Here is a 17288-nt window from a genome sequence, read left to right as displayed (position 1 = left end):
AAATGACCCTTACATCATGGAGTGTTAAAATGAGATTCACTACATCTATACTAGTCCCCTAATCCTCTTGTTCAGGTCATTTTCAGGCTCAAATTGCTTCTCATGTTGAGTAAAACAGGTCTCGATCTTGTTTGGGGATATGCAGTTGCTTTCGTTCTGTGTATCTCCATGACAAAACACCTGTCCCTCAGTCAGTCAGCAGAGGACAAGGACAAGGACGGTAAAAGGAGAATCTTCTTTTTGAAAATCCTTTTGACACTCAACTTAGCAGATTTGAAACTAAACTGTGGAAAGAGGATGTCAGGTCAATTCCTGAAAGTGACTGACTGTGCTAAAGGGCAAAGGCAACAATCGTAACAACTCAGTACAAACACTATACACACTGCACACAGACACACATACATCTGTTCATTATCAAAAATTATGCTGTAAACTTTTGTTATACCAAAAAAAAAAAAACAACAGCCAAGTCTCAAGGAAATTTCATTGATTTAGTACCAATTTGTTTGTTTCCAAATACGTGTTGAGGAAAATGCAGTTACTGCCTGAATTATGTTCTGTGGCAATGTTTTTTTTTTAAAAGGAAGTGCTTTGTTTTTGTACCACATGCAGGTTGTAAGGAGGTGGTCAGGGTGGAAAGGGGGTGAAACTCAGAAGTTTGACTCTGAGGGAACTGGGTTTTCATCCTGAGTGCTGTGTGGTCAGGTTTAGGCAGAACAGAAACACTTTGGTTAAGTTAAGGGGAAGATTGTGGGTTTTGGTTAAATTTAAATTAAGTAAACAGTTTGTGTCTCATGCTTTTCAGTATTTAGCCAAGGCCATGATCTTTTCCCAAACGTAACCACTGCATAAGAAAAAAATCATGCTTTAGTTGCTATGAGCAGATATCATATCAGTTGGTATATACACCTCGACAAAGCCCTTTTCCTCAGTTTCTATCAATCTCAAGCACATTCATCTTCATGAGATGAAGAAATGGATTAGTCAGCATGTACTGCAGGATGCAAAATGCCATAAAGGTCAGTCTGTCTGTCACTTTTGCCACCCACATATGTCTGGCCGTCTGTCACATCAGATTCATATTGATTGTGAAACCACTGACTTGCGGACTGATTTTCGCTGACTACAAGTGACAGATTCTGAATCATTCAGTCATAGGAAAAACTGAGTTGCTAAAAATCTCTGAATTTCATTCACATCTGCAAAATTAAAACAATACAAGATTTGTTTGATAAGATTCATCAGCCACAAGCTCAGCAGATTTTGAAAGAAATTTGCTCTGGATAAACATGGAACTTCAGTGAATATGCCGTATGTGCAAACCAGAGAAATGTTCATCATGTTGTAAATTACTGATTTACAAATAGATGTTTCACCATCACAAATTATATCAGTGCTTCACATTAAGTCAGTTACTGTAGTATCTCGGTTTGGGTATCGTTCAAGGACTTTGTAATGAGAAACCATTACGTATTCATTGACAGTCATGTTATCACTTTAGTGAATGCTATAAATCAAAGCGTTACTTTGGCTAAGCTAAAAACACTAAAAACTTCAACTTGTCATGATTTACTTTGAAAACATACAAGGCACTCGGAGAGGGAATGATGTACAACCTCTCATCAAATGCTTTCTTTTTTGTCAAGAGACAGATCTGGCACTATTGTATACGGTCACTATAAATCTACTAAAAAAGATATTTTATTACTTTAAATTACACTCCATGGTATCTTCAGAGCCAGAGATTACACATGAAACAGTGCCTCAAGGTGTCTCTTCATCTGATTGCATTTTGTTGCCACAAGTGAAATTTACTGTATGTGACATGCAGAGACTTGTTGCTTTGATAGTTTTGTATTTTTCAGCTGCATGCACACCAGTGGTGTGCGGTGACTTTTATGGATAGGCAAGCAGAGCCGAACACCCCCCCTCAACTCAGTGTGCAATTCAGGTGTTTACTACACCAATGACAAAAATATAGACCAGACTGAAACATACCTTTTCATGACAGCAGCAGTAGCAATTCAGGGCCTGTCCTGTCTCATGATTTTGTGCTGCCTGTCTTTCCTGTGCTGAAAGTTGCTGCCCTGTGCCTGGACATCTTCCCCTTACACCTTCCTGGATGAAAAAGTATTAGGATTATTCTTCTGAACTGACAGTAAGAATACTTAATGTGTAATATGGAGGAAAAACATCTAAAAATCATCACTTCTATCAAAAATATATACCATTAACTGACAATGGCACACTCCAGTAACCACACAGAATCCAGCATTTTCCTGCTTCAGTGTTGTTAACCTTTCATGGCTCATAGTCTGGTGTGGTTGGGAAGCACAGACGTGGGATCTTGGGTCTCGAGGAATTGTAGCTGTAGTTATAGCACAAACAAGCACAAAAAGCTTAAGGCTCACATACATAGCACTATATGTTCAGAGCTATACTGCTAACTGCTAACTAACTAGCTAAATCTCTGCTCCAGTCGCCAGCATCAACGCTCTCTCTCTCTCTCTCTCTCTCTCTCTCCCTCTCATCCTCACGCACGCTACGCACATAATTCCTGAGAGGAGATGCGCTACTTGTGTAACAATGTCTCGTCTCAAACTTCTCAAACATACAGCAGATCTTACACCTGCTCGTTTACATATTACTGCTGCCTCCTCACGCTTCATGCTGCCAAGTTTAGTTTCTACACACGTCTGCGCATGCGTATAATACGTGCAATATCAGAACGGTAAAAGCTGAGGTCGTCAACGAAAGTTACGAGGGTTACGGTAAACGCGCATGCGCAACCCCCTAAAAAAACAACAACAATCTCCATCCCTTATCAACAGGACACGGTCACGTCACACTCATGAGAATGACAGAAATAAACGTTACAAGGGCTGGAAGTTAAGCTAGCTTGCTAATGCCTTGCTGCCACCACAAATGGGCAGTAAATTACATGAGGGATGTAAACAGGTGTGCCGGTTCTTGACCATCACCTGTAACCCAGTAAAGGGGCCACACAGGCATGAGGTCCCTACTGCACAGGACGCTGTTGAGAGATCAGATGTGAGGACAGATTTCGCCTTTATTTCAGTGTCATTCTAATTCATGTCTATTTTTAGCTTTAACTAAATAACAATAAACATTAAGTGAAAGATTAATTTTGGGGACACAGAGATTGTTTGACATTCGAGTGGAGGAAATGTAACAGTGGACAGAGAAGGAAACACTGCCCAGATTGAGATGCGTGTGTCCACTGGGAGAAGAGAGGAAAAGCACACAGATTGTCCATTTAATACACACACCCTCCCCCTTGCCAATGATGTCATCCCCTTACTTTAAACAAAAAGACAAGAGGAGGCCTCAGGTGGTCCAACCCCTCCTCTCCCCCTCCAACCACCCAGGCCCTCCATCCATCCATCCATCCATCCATCCCTCCATCCCCACAGGAACTGACCTAACCATGGTAGTCTTAAAACTCTCGCTCAACCATCCGTTCACTGAAAGTACTCATCACTACTAATGGCGCATAATACATCAACCAGGTGTGTTGTATTGACCCTTGTAAAGGTCTCGTCACCAGTATTTAGAATACAAAAAAGACAAAATTTCAGGATGAACTCATTGAGTTCACACATATTTGCACCTTTGACTAACAGCAAGTTGTCTTGACAGTGCTGATCTTAAAGGGAACCTAGAGCTGGAGAGTGCAAAATGGAGGAAGCTATCGTACCTTATTAGCTGTGTTCCTACATCCACTTTTATTTGACCATCTCTGGCTGAATATGACCTGCTCTACAAAATAGGGATGGTTTGCAGACATTTATGAGACAGGAAATTATACTTCCTTTGAATAAAATGGCCAGATGTATTGTCCCCTTAGCTACGGCACTAACAAGCGCCCATTAGCTACCAAGCTAATAGCCTTACTGAGTTTATACTACTTGTGTGTAACATGTGACATCTCATTATGGGATTATTAACAGAAAGTAATGTAAGCTACATGCCATAAATACTTTTTTAGTCAAATTGAGGGAATTTCTGAGGCCCTTATAGTGTTCAAAATTCGGAAAGTAAATACAGAGCATTACAGCATATGTAGTATAGAGTGAAGAGTAAATAGAGCGTCATTTCAGACATAGTCCTAGTTAATGGTCAGTTAGAAAACTAACTTGGAAAGCTTTTCTTTCTCTCTCATAATAACTTTTTATTGAATTAAATAATGTACAATCTTGAGTTCAAAATACCAGTATGGGGAAGGGAACAGCACAGTACAGCTCATAAATCTATTGTCACCAACCAGTGCCATCTAAAATGTTCAGGTTGTACCATTATTTAAAAGCATACATGGTAGCATCTAAAAAAAGCTGAATCACCTTGTAATACACTCTTTCTTTTAGAAATACCTTTAAAGCAACATGACTCCTTACAGCATGACATGTTTACAGCTTAATTTCCTCAAAAGTATCTTTTTACACAAATAAAGCGGAGGTAGGCTTGGCCCGAGGACAGAGTTTTGTTTTATTTGGAGCAGAGTGGGGTTGAGAGGGCCAGTGGTGAGGCTCAGGGGGTGGCAGCATCAGCAGTGCTCCTCACTTCTCCTGTGTTTATCATCTGTTTATCCTGTCTCACACACAACTGTTACACAATCGATCCACTGATGCAATTCAAGACTGAAGAAACATCCCAAGGTTTAGAACAATTTGGTTTCTTTGTTTACACTGGTAAATTATTATTTTTAAAGGGCTTTCCAAGTGTTATTTTAGAGCCAATGTTAGACATTTTCTGGCAATTTGAAACCTGCTTCTTCTCTCTTCTTCTGTCTCCCCGACCTGTCTCAGTTCAGCAAGTTGTTTACCATCCACCTCTTGGTCTCAGTGGTTTGTATTGAAAGACAGCAGGACAGTAGATGGTCTCATTGGCTACAGGATGCATGTATGAGTGAAAAAATTAAGCATACATGCATATGCAAGGTTTCATGGGCATGTGCAGGGCAGCCAGGGACTGTATGAGCTTTTTGATACTAGTCAGTGTCACAAGAGCAAGATTGTCTCAGTCAGGGGCTACAACAAGCTGGCAAAGACATGAAATTAAATTCCTGGATGCCTGTGGAAACATCCAGCACCATGTCAGATGGTTTTACAGTGACCGTTACGATGGAGACCAGAATAGTATTGGTCCAAACAGAGTCTTGACTCTCGAGCAGCATAAAGAGGGTGTTTGGGTTGTCACAGAAATGTCAAGAGGGTGAGAGGCAGGAGATGAACAAGTTCAGTCACCAACTTGGTGCCCAAATATTTTAAATGGAAAGTATTGCTAATATAAAATGCATTTAAATGTCACGTGTGTTTAAATGGAATCTATTAACAGTCTCGTGTTAACAAACCAGAGCACTTTATCATTCACTCCTGCTTCTCTTGTCATCTGGAACAAAGCATTTAACATTCACTCAGCGGATGCTTTTGTCCAAAGTGACTCACACTGTTTCCCCACATACTCATAGTGCTCGTCATCTGGAACAGTTTGAGGGTCAGTGTTTTTCTCTGGGACCCTTGAACATGAACACATGACAAATCACCAATATGATTTATGGACAATATTTGTCCCCTCATTGGTCACCAAACGCAACAACTTCACTTCAAGTATGCACAGTGGATGTTTAGACTCTTTCGAGACAATAGTTGTAACATTGTGTGTGGTGTGTGTGTGTGTGTGTGTGTGTGTGTGTGTGTGTGTGTGTGTGTGTGTGTGTGTGTGTGTGTGTTTGATTGCTGTTTGTTTGTGTATTTGTGAGAATTTAAAAACCATGTATGGAACTAAAAACCATCACTCGTGCATCAGCCACTTCACATAGCCCTGACTTCTGACCCTTGTAAACCTGAAACCTCTTTGTCTGTAAAACCATAACACTAACCCTGTAAGACCATCAACACCAATCCCCTAAGACCATCACTATTTGATGACAGCACCTGCTATCCATCAATATGCTTTACGTTAAGTTGCTGACAGGATTAGGTTAAAGAGGCACAGTGTAGCCAGGAGACACAGAGCAGAAAATTCCACAGATAGTATCAAACGCACATTAAAGGACAGCCACATCAGTGAGGGTCTTATCTTAAGAGACTCGTTCCACCTGTGGCCTCTTCCCATTCCACCTCCATCTGTATGTCCCCCTCCTCCATGTTCCTCCTCCTTGGCGTGTTCCTGCAAAGCTCCTCTAGGATTCCCAGGATATCTTAGATACACTATCACAAAGCATGGCAGAAAATTAATAAACAAGGGGAAATAAAAGAACAGTGTGCTTAGAGAAGACATAACAAAATAGCTCTGGTTTCTGATGTTCCCATTTGGATTGAGACAGGTTGTTCAGGATTTCTGAAGCAGAGAAAAAAAAAGTTGAGAGTTAGAGAAGAGAATATTCTGGTTTCTTAAGAGCAGGAACCTGGGAGTCAGGACACCTCAACAGGTCCCATCATAAATCTGTGTGATCATGAGATGATATAAGACAGGAAAAAGATTCTGTAACACAAAATTATATTCATTTTATTTGCTTAGTTCTTGTAAAATCTTTACATCCTTCAGATGATCTTTGCTTGAACTTGCACAGCTCATGCCCTTACACAAGGACATAACATGTGAGGATGTGTCACAACTGGGCATTTCCTCACTTTGAAAGGTCACAACCCAAACATGTAGAAACAACTTCATATGCATCAAGTAGGTGCATTACTCTCATTTAATTTGGAAAGTTGATTCTCTTCAAATGAATTATAATATAATAATAAATACAATGTAGAACATACAAGATCATTTAAAAAATATTAAAAGCATGGTTGAAATTTAAGAAAAGAAAGAAAATATAAATAAAATATATGAAAGAAAACATGTGTGAAGCAAATATTGTTAGTGTGTTGTCATCACCAAGTGAACCATAAACACATAAACAGATAGAAAATAAATAATAATAAAACTTAACCAAAGGTTAAGTGTACTTGTGTTTACTCACGGTATTTAATGAGCCACACTGCTCTACAGCATCACAATATGCCATACAAAGACAGGAGCCGAGTGCAGAGTGACTGAGAATAACCCAGCTCCCCTTGGGACTGCTGCCTGACCCTGGATAAAATAAAAAGAGCTCAGTAGCAAAGTTCACTCTCACCATGACATCACTAGGAAAAGTTTCATACTGATTCAGCCATTATCAAAATACCCCAGCAGGATTTTTGCATTGTTCTCCAAGTCTGGGCACAACTCCTCGCCTTGCCTCCTCTTTCTCAATATCATCTGTCGGTGTCTGATTTTTAGACAAACAATAGCTCATACATTTCTCTCTGCTCCATAAAACGAAATTTTCCATTTGCATCACAGCCCTCATCTTAACTAAAACTCAAAAATCACTGTGAAAAATATAATCCATAGAGGTGTAAAAGAAAAGACACAGACAACTTATTTTTTAAGCTTTGAGACAGTTAAGAAATGAATGAAATTTTACAATATTTAAAGTGCTATAATATGAGGCGAAACAATTAGGGGAAGAAACCACAACAGATACTAAAGGCTGACCCCATGAAGACGATGGTAGTGGTGAAGATGATGACGTGGCTTGTAATGGTCCTGCGAAGGAGGGGGTGGTGAAAACTGGAGCCACGTTAAGCCTCTTAATTGTTTAAGTGACATTTAGGAATGGGAAACACAGCCTGCATTGACAGATAATGTCACTGGGCCTGGAAACACGCTCAGTTTAGTTAACCAACCAGGAGTCACACCACTGAGACTGAGTGCCCTGAAGCCACCGGGCTTCTCAGCTCAAGAGATGTTTTACTTAAATATTGTTATCACCCAGAGCACCGTGCCTTGGCTTTCTCCTCTCCTTCACTCTTTCTGTTTAACTTTCTCTCTTCGATCTCACTCATTTGAAAAGCTGCCCCATACCCCACATGCTCATCCTGCTCAGGCACAGGTGGGTATGGATAACCACCTAATGTATACACATCCGTGGCTATAATCTCTCGCTATGAATGGAATGATGCAGAGATAAGGAAAGAGGTTTCAGTCCAGTCGCTAAAACATGGGAAGGAATTTGGAGTGAGTATCAGCAGCTTTGCTCTTGCATAAATGTCCATTTTCTGCCTCTGCATGTGGAAACAATTGTCCATTTTTTGTTATGATTTTACTATATTATGACCAGGCAGTTTGATTATGCAGGGGAGGACTCTAGAAAATAGTAGCTGGGCAACTGTTCTCCTACACCTCGTCCATAGAGAATGTCTGTCATGAAGCAGAAATCACGCAGTTGTCATGATTTCGCAATTACATAGCAGCTGGAAAAAGTTCAGTCTCTGCTGTTGAATTTTTATAACAGTTAGGAAAAGATACGATCACAGACAGCAATCAGTGCCCAGCATTCCTCAGCAGTGACATCTTCTCACCTGCCTCGCCCTCCTGCCCGCCAAGTTTCAGTTTTGATCCTGATGGATCTAATGAGGAGGAATCAAGTGTCATTACCGCACAGCAATCAGCAGACAATGAGAAGCACACTTTTATTTCAACGACCTGACTCAACTGGAAAGTGTCAAAACATCAATTTGGCTCAATTTTCTCCCTCCTTCTGTCAATTTTAGGACTTGGTCCCACCTTGGGCCAATGATGTTTTGCATTGGGCTTGTCACTAGCTATACATGCATATCAATTTTCATTGTGAGAACATAAAGTTTAAATATAGTTATTACTCCAATTCTCAGCAGTATTTTGAATACGGTAAAATAGTTGACTTGTGGCTAATTGCCCCCACCCCAGCTACAACTAAAGACACACTAGTCTACAACTAAAGACACACTGGTCTGCACAAACTATATATATTTAAAAGTTATGATCATTTGTTTAATAGAATATAATAAATTAAATATAATAAATCAGATAGGTGTAAAATCACTGCAGTGTGTCTGAAAATATTTCTGTAAATTTCTTTAATAATATTCCTGTGATATTATTCCTGAAAACAAACCGTTAATCCTATTTGCTAAGATATTACTGAAAGTATTTGTCTTGTAACAAGTTATCGTTAAAAACTAAATAAATGATAAATACCAATTATATATGATCATAAATACCAAAATATAGTAACTAGAGTCTCTCTCTCTTATATACACACAAATAACACAGACAATCAAATTACGAAACTGCACAAATCCTTCATCCCACAAATTAACAAGAGAACCTACTTATTATTTGAGGTCTGACCTTTCTTGTTTTCATCATCAATTAGTACCAAAATGATATACAATCATAAATAGCAGAATAAAGTAAGACACATTGCTAAAGTAACTCTCTATATATAACTATAAACCAATACAAACAAGACACACACAGGTGGGGGAGTGCAGGACATTCCTGTTCTGTTCACTCATTGGTCCTCGGTGGAAAGCGGACCAGCTTCAACGGTGGTCGACTCATAGATTCTGAACCTGAGTCACCTGCAGCAGGTGTGGATCAGCTGACAAAGGACACCTGGGGCCTCATGTACCAAAGCCTTGCGTAGAGTTCATGAGGCTGGAAAGATGCATACACACCAAAAAATTAACATGTATGAAACCATGCGTGCACAGGATTCTACATTTTCACACAGAATTATTTTTCTTTAACTTCATTCACATTCTCTTGATTGAAATGAGTCAAAATATTTAAAGTAGTGTTTTGATTTATTTATGTCTATGCTCTGTTTTTAATAGATTCACTTGGAACGAAGCAACACCAGACTATGAGACTATCCAAATCTTTTCCAACTTTATGCATAATTTTATCAACGAAAGTAATGAACCACACAGACAAACTAGGGCTTGTCTGAAAGAATTATTCCTTAGTTTAACTGAGAGTAAACCTCATGTCAGTTGTTCAAACCATTGAGGAGTAATGACGCTCTAAAGACAATGATATAATGATAATAATAATAATATAGGACATATATATATGTATATATATATATACATATATATATGTATATATATACACACATACATTTCGTATCTAAAGCCGCCATTGCACAGTGGTCTTACATCATAATACATTTCATGATAATAGTCTCGCCAGGCATAAGAGACAGAGTCGTACATTATAACATCTTCAACCTGCAACTTTAATCAATTCAAATAACAAGAAGTAGCATCATTGATGCTCTGTTCATATTATATAATCACATAAGCTCTTTAAAACTAAAATGGTTAAGATTTACTGTGGGACATGATGGAGAGATTTGTCTGTATCAGACTCAGTGACCCACTGTGTACCACCTCACGATTTCTTGTCTTTCTTCATCACTCACGTCATCAGCTGGGATTAAACTATTTAAAACCATTAGAGGCATTGTGTTGTTTAAGTCTAAGAAAATAGGTCCAATCCAATAATGTGATAATCCATTACAAAATGCTCTTCATATCACATTAGTGATCACATCAGTAGTCTTCAATGTTCTATGTAACAGTAATCATAGCACTGTGACTTCATTCATGCTCACACAACACATTTACATCATCATGACTTTAGGGTGTCCCCACACTAGACATTCTTGGCTCCCCTCATGGGGAATATCAGGGTCTGGGCGTCCTATGATGGAATGTGGATCAAAAGGATACCACATCCTTGACCATCCTGGAATGTTGGGAATGAAGGGAATGAAATGAGTATTTAAGCCAGGATGAATAAAATATTTGTAGGGATCTGTAGGGAGTTAGAAGAAGGACTTGTTTGGAGAAAAACAAGGACATAGGCTGTACAAGAGAAAATATCATCCCTAACTAGTAAGAAGCTTCAGAAGACAGTGCCCTTTGGATATGATGAAAAAAAAATCATCTATAAATGTAAAAATGATGGTTAAGGGGGCTTTGCCCTTTGCACATTTCTGAGGCTCAGCTGTTCCTCCCTGATTGAACAAACTTTACAACATTTAGCCATCTGAGACAAAATGTGAAACATCTAAGTTATTAGATGCATCACATCATGTTTGGTCCGCTTTAAACTGTGTCACATGGTCTGAACAATCCAAAACAAGAGTAGGCCCTATATTAGACCTGTAGTTGAGATTGTTTGTAGTGTGTCAAAGAAGAGAATGAGAAAAGGGGGAGGTCAAGAGATGAAGGATGGCAATGGATCCAAAAAAAACCTTGACATCCAGTAAAGGGAGTGTGTTCTAAAGCAGGACAAGGTCGCTCTCTGGTGGCTGTAACAGGTCTTCCTCTCCCCGGTGAGCGCTTACTCACGTTGATTGGTGTAATTAATTCGACACATTCAACAGAAAGTAAAATACAGAGACAGAGGCAGCTGCTGAAGACAAACAATAACAAAGTAAAATGAAAAGAAACGGCGTTAGCGTTAGCTCTATGAAAAAGAATGTTCTAGTCATGTTAACAGCGTCCGTTGTCAAGGCAACACCATACGAATCTGAGATAGGCTTAAGAAAAACAAGAGTGCTCACTTTGTTGTCATTTCTTGCAACCGGAACAAAGCGGCAAAACCAGACGCTCATTGGCTATTAGTGCGCACACCTGTCCCTGATTGGCCCGTGAACGCCTACAAACTTGCTACTTGTTCGCGAAGACGTGAGAGTTCCACAGTTTTTGTAGGCTAACAACAACCAAAGAAGGAGTAAACATGGCACGAGAGAAATCTGCGTTTGAACAAACTTTTTCTTTTAATCCTCTTCCCTCAAAGACATTCTCTTTCCTACAGGACAAAGGCGCTTTGGCAGTGTTAATGAAATGGTGAAGAAATTTAGCTAACCAGAAAACTTAAAAAAAAAAAAAATCATTTCACGAGTTCACCTTCCTCTTTAGCGTAGCTGCTAGCTGTACATTTACTTGTCCTGGATGTGTGTGTTAATTTCAGGTCCATGCTGGGGAGGATTTCAGCTCAGTCTTACAGCTTTGACCAGAGCTTTTACCCTTACAACAGTGAAAGGTTTGCACTGGTAAGACCCACCACAATAAGATAGGGTACTACTCTCACAAATAATCTGAAATTATAGTGGTGAATGAGCACTGACTATTAGGACAGGCTGGATAAGTGAAAATTACCCTTAATCATGGGCTGTCTTATTGTAATGGATGTACAACTGGTAATTACTTAGTAAAGAAAAAGTAAATTAAGCCTAATTAAATTATCTTACTAAATGTGGAATTTGCTGCTTTTCTTTGTAATATATGATTTATTAAATATTTTTGAGTTTTGGATTTGTAGAGAAAGAAAACTAAAGACAGCTTAATCAATTAGGAAAATAGTTGCAACACTAACCTGACACAAATTACTTTGTCTCTGAGGTCCAAAACAGATTTAATCATTTTCAGTACTGAAAAACCACATTGAACAGTGATGCTGAAATATATTGAGTTCATCAGTGTCACAAAAAACAAAAACAATTGCAGGTTGTCTGTTTTAATAAAATGCATTCCGTGTTTATAATCACATTTGAATGCTCTTGATTTCACTCTGTATGAGCAGTGTTTCTTCAGAGACCCTGATGTGGCTGCCAATCTGAAAAAGATGGAGGCCGGAGTCTGGGTGCCTCTTGGTATGTAATATCCCCCAGAAAGCCTTTCATCACTGATCATAGGAAATTGGTCTCATCTGCTGGACAATATTTGCTGTCAGATCTCTGTGGAATGTTTTTGAGTTTTGTGTTCATAGACAAGCCAGTAGTGTCTGTCGATGTGGAGGTGGTGCCGTGTACTAAAGTTTCCATGGAGCTGTTTGACCCAATCTACTCTTGTGGCATCCTGAGGGCCTCTGGACATGTAGTTAAATGCTTTCATGACGTCTACCCCGACTATGATGAACTCAGACAGGTGACTCTCTCTGTCTGCTTCCATCTGTCTGTCTTCTCTGTATCTATGTGTTTTGACATGAGGTCAGTGTACGTCTTCCTCTGTTCCTCCAGATGCTGCAGGAAGAGGACAGTGAGCACTACTACGTGGTTGGGAGAGAGGAGCGAGGAGAGTTTCTGTTTCGCCTCTTCAAGCACCTGTGTCTCGGAGGAGAGCTCTGTCAGTATGAAGACACCATTGATCCTTACATCAACACTACGAAACAAGTGTACAAAGATCTGATCAGGTGAGCAGTATCGGGCCATACTTGATGCTATTCTGTCCAAATATATAGTCAAATCAGCTTTCCCTACATCTCCATGTATACACACATATCCTGCCTGTGTAATTTATAATGGTCTTGTAATTTTATGCTTTATTCTGTAGTGTTCAAAAGGATCCAGACACAGAGAAGATCAATGTTGTCTCCACGGTGCTTAAAATCAGTGCCTATGTAAGTTACTGGTTGAGACTTTATGTCAGCTGTATATATGAAAGAGGACTGAGTGTCTGTCACAACATAATTTTATTGAATCTCACCTCTAACTGGAATGGGAATAATCATGACTGCACTGCTCTGTTTGAAGATATTACATTATAAATTTAAGCTTAAATTGCATTTTTCAGTTTAAATCTTACAACCATTATCAATAATCTGCAAACCATAGCTGTTGCTTCCCATAACTTCAACAAACACTATTGTTTATCCCTTGAAGGATGAGTCAGGACGATGTTACCCAGGGAGACGAGAGGAGGAGCAGACGTTTGCCTATTTAATTATCGACCCCTTCAAGCGACATGTGACTTTGTTCTACCACTTCTACGGTGTTGGAAACTTCACGTCGTGACAGTGAAGAACCGGAAATGGTCCTGTGGGCTGAATCAGACCAGGGTACAAAAAGGAATAATTTTCTGCTATTGAAGTGTCACAAAAAAATGTACCAACCTTAAAAAACAACTCCATACCTGCCTTTGTGGGTAATGTTGAGCCCTTTGTTGTGTTGGTTTTTTGATTTTTCCCATATTATTTCCAACTAATGATAATATAAACAGGTAACATCTTGCTCTGATTAAATGTCAGTAAACTCAACAAGGAAATCAAAGAGATGTGGTCATGATATCTCCTAACTCTGCCACATTCATTCACAAATGATTTACCTGACATGTTAACTATTTTTAAAACATCAGTTCCATGGTAATGTTCGTCGAATTTGAATTAAACCAGATTTTTTTGCCATCCAATTTCAACATGTTATCCTGTAAATATAAACCCTTACACAGTTTTATATAGAATAGTTCAGTTTAAAGAAAAGAGAACAGTCAACATACAGTCCAAAGAGCTTTATTGAAACAAATAAATTAATAAGTTAGTCAAGTGAGCTAATTTTATCCTCAGCAGATACACATTTTTGTATCTCTTTTAAAGATCAAATAGAGGTGTGCATTAGATTAGAAAATAAGATAAGCGCCATAAGTCATCAACCAGTAGCTACATCAATGGGAATTGGAAGACTTTGTTAGGTTAGCATTTTGCTTATTGCTTTGATCAGTTTTCATTTTAACAACAGTTCCAATACCTTAGAGAGCAGTTAAAGGGCAACGAGCTGGAATGTCAAATGGCAGCAAGTCAGTGAACGATGGATGGTAAGGACGTCATGAAGAAGAACAGAGTGAAGAAGAGAAAAGAGAACGTGCAGATTGAGTCATGCATAGCATTCAGTCAGTTAGACAATCAGTTACTGTTTTTCATACTTGGTTTCCTAGACTAGTGCCCCCTAGTGGCCTCAGAGGTAGTTGTGTGGAAGCCATTCTGGTCTAAGTGACATGCTTATGAAAGGAGACATGCCTGCAGAGTTTCCTGTGGCAATACAAATGTCCATGCCTCCAGTCTCCAAATCTGACAGGTGTTAAAATACAGTAAGGGCGTCGACACAAAGAGGTCCTGGTAGGGTTACAATGATATGCTGAATATACATTAATATTCTCAGAAAATATCAAAGGATGCAACAGTCATAAAAGACTAACATCCCTAAAAACTATGTGTTCATAACAATTTTGATAGAGTTTCTTCAGTTAGATCAACATTTTTGCAAAAAGAGCTAATGGCTATTCTCATGTGATATTTCTATCAAACACTGTTGTCTTTAAAGCAGCATTAATATTTAAGTTTGAGATAGAAAGCCGCACCGTATCAGTTACAGAACGAGGACATAGAAGGCACAGGTCATTTCCTTTCATGACTTGACTCAAGACTTCACAGAAGACAACCTTAATTTTTTTTTCTAATACTGGGGCCACTACTAACAACAACATGCAATACAGTGGTCTCACATACATTTTCATGAAGCTCAACATTCCAGGTGACAATGATGTGACAGTACTGTTCAGAGTAATAACGCCTCTAATAACGAGACATCTCTGTTATAATTTAAATCAAACAATAAAGTTACCTAGCATTTCTCTTTGAAATGAATGCAAAGATTTTACAATGCCAACAGCAAGCTCGAAGTGCCATTTTATTCCTCATGGCAGCGATCTAAAATAAATAGATCTAAAGAGACCGACAAATGAAGTACTGTACATTCACTGTTTGAAGTCTAGGCTTGGCTTGAATGGAGAAGTGGAGCACCTGAGTCAACTGGCTTGACTGAACCAAATAAATGAATCACTTGCAGGGACAGACGAACTGTTTTCACTGGCCAAATACAGTATGATGAATGTTTTCTTAGTTGAAGCTGGCAGCAATTATCTGATGACATTAAAAAAATATGAGCTTAAAATACAAATGAGCTCTGCGAGTCGTGTGCGTGTCAACCTGATCAGCTGTGTATAGTTACAGTTGTGTCATCCATGATTTAGCTTGACAAAATTGCTACATTTATTTAAAGATCATATCTAACTGAATTAAATATATTAACTTAAACCCTACATTCACTTTAACAACCAAAAAAAAAATCATTACAAAAACATAGAAATTTGCTGTTATAGGTTACACAAAATCGAGTACATCAACATAGTTACAGTAAAGAAATTAAAACAAAATGATAAAGTTACACATGACAAAAATGTGTTATATTTATCAAGTGCCAAAGTATTTAAGTAAAGAAATTGCTTTCATTGTGTGTATGTGTGTGTGCCTTTGTGCACTCTCCAGTTTTGTCCATAAGCACGGAGCCTTTACTGTGCAACAAACATGTCCAAGAAAAAAAACAGAAAAGACAGACAAGAGTAAAGTGGACTGGCATTGACAGTCAGTGTGTAACACCTATAAGTGATGACTGAAGCCCAACCCTGCACACTGTCTGTCTGTAGTGAAGCTGTAAGGCCGGAACCATTTCCTAAGACACGTGCATTCATGAGGATAATGGCCTGGAATTCATGCGCTGGACCTGGACACCTTACAGGTTGTTCGTTGTTTAAAACTGCACCAAACTGGCCAAAAAGTCTCTGCAAGTGCATGTACCATGTGATGACTGTAAGAGCGACAAGTATCCTGCTGTAAGAAAGGTTGTGAAGTATTACTGACTGCCTGAACCAGCTGACATGGTAAACCTGACCTGAGGCTTGATGTGAGTTACGAGGAGAAGTGCAGAAAATGAATATCTAAAAGAAATGTCTAAATTCTGAGGATCAGTGAGGTTTTATCTACAGGATTCGTCTGAGCATCATGCATGTTTGGAGGGTGGGCTGCAAGACAGAGTTTTAAAGATCATGTTAAGAACATAAATTCTAGTTATTAGAATACTCAAATAGCCTTTCAAACGCTGCAAAGGAGGGATTTTAGACCTGTGATAGGACATTTTGGATCTGTTAAATCCTAAACAAGTGGGCACATTCCTCACTTGAATGCCAGCCAAACAGGGAATAATGTCTTGTTTTTTTGCAAGTGGGCCTGTTGGAGAAAGAACTTCTGAGAGAAGGAAAGGAGATCAAAACAAACAACAATGTACAGTACACATCAGTCACATTCTTCCAGCTCTGTTTTCATGTGACAGGTTTGGGCGATTAAAGCAGGATTTACACATTTAGAACTCCCTGGTTTGGGTGGGAAGTTGTACCGTTTGTTTTGGTGAGGTCAGCCCAGTCTGGTGTGGTCAATGGTGTGAATGCAATATCTGCAGGTGGTACCCATTACATTCATCACAGTATCAAGAATTGTGATGCCATCCTAAGGTACTGAACAAACGAGTGGCATGGCACGTGCAGCACTGTCAACTGAGTCAGAACACTCTCAGTCAGTTGATCCAAGCAGCCAAGAAAAAACAGAAATGATGAATGGGGGGGGGGGGGGTTGTCTTTGTGAAACCTCAAAGCTCACAGTATCTGATTATCTAAAGGTGAAGCTTCAAAGTAGGCATAGATATAAAGCATGAGGTGAGTGGGTGAAAGTGGTTCAGTAGTCAAGTAATAGTTGTTCATGTGTCCTCTCTTTATCTCCATCCTAATCTG

At 39.1% G+C, this 17288-nt stretch overlaps 1 protein-coding gene and 1 pseudogene across 1 annotated transcript; both read left to right on the top strand.

Annotated features, from left to right (window-relative positions):
• Positions 1-11610: 11610 nt before the first annotated feature.
• LOC111223527 (uncharacterized protein C11orf70 homolog) lies at positions 11611-14042 on the top strand. Its single transcript, XM_022747714.1, has 7 exons — positions 11611-11741; positions 11866-11947; positions 12478-12547; positions 12664-12821; positions 12914-13086; positions 13227-13293; positions 13556-14042. The coding sequence occupies exons 1-7, from the start codon at positions 11632-11634 to the stop codon at positions 13685-13687; spliced, it is 792 nt and encodes a 263-aa protein (XP_022603435.1). The 5' UTR covers positions 11611-11631; the 3' UTR covers positions 13688-14042.
• Positions 13704-17288, top strand: part of LOC111223111 — a 5001-nt pseudogene continuing 1416 nt past the window's right edge.

This window comes from Seriola dumerili, unplaced genomic scaffold (genome assembly GCF_002260705.1).
Source record: "Seriola dumerili isolate Sdu_G_001 unplaced genomic scaffold, Sdu_1.0 BDQW01000110.1, whole genome shotgun sequence".
Classification (NCBI taxonomy): domain Eukaryota; kingdom Metazoa; phylum Chordata; class Actinopteri; order Carangiformes; family Carangidae; genus Seriola; species Seriola dumerili.
Note: the sequence above shows the minus strand (reverse complement) of the source record. Positions and strands in the feature narration are given on the sequence as shown.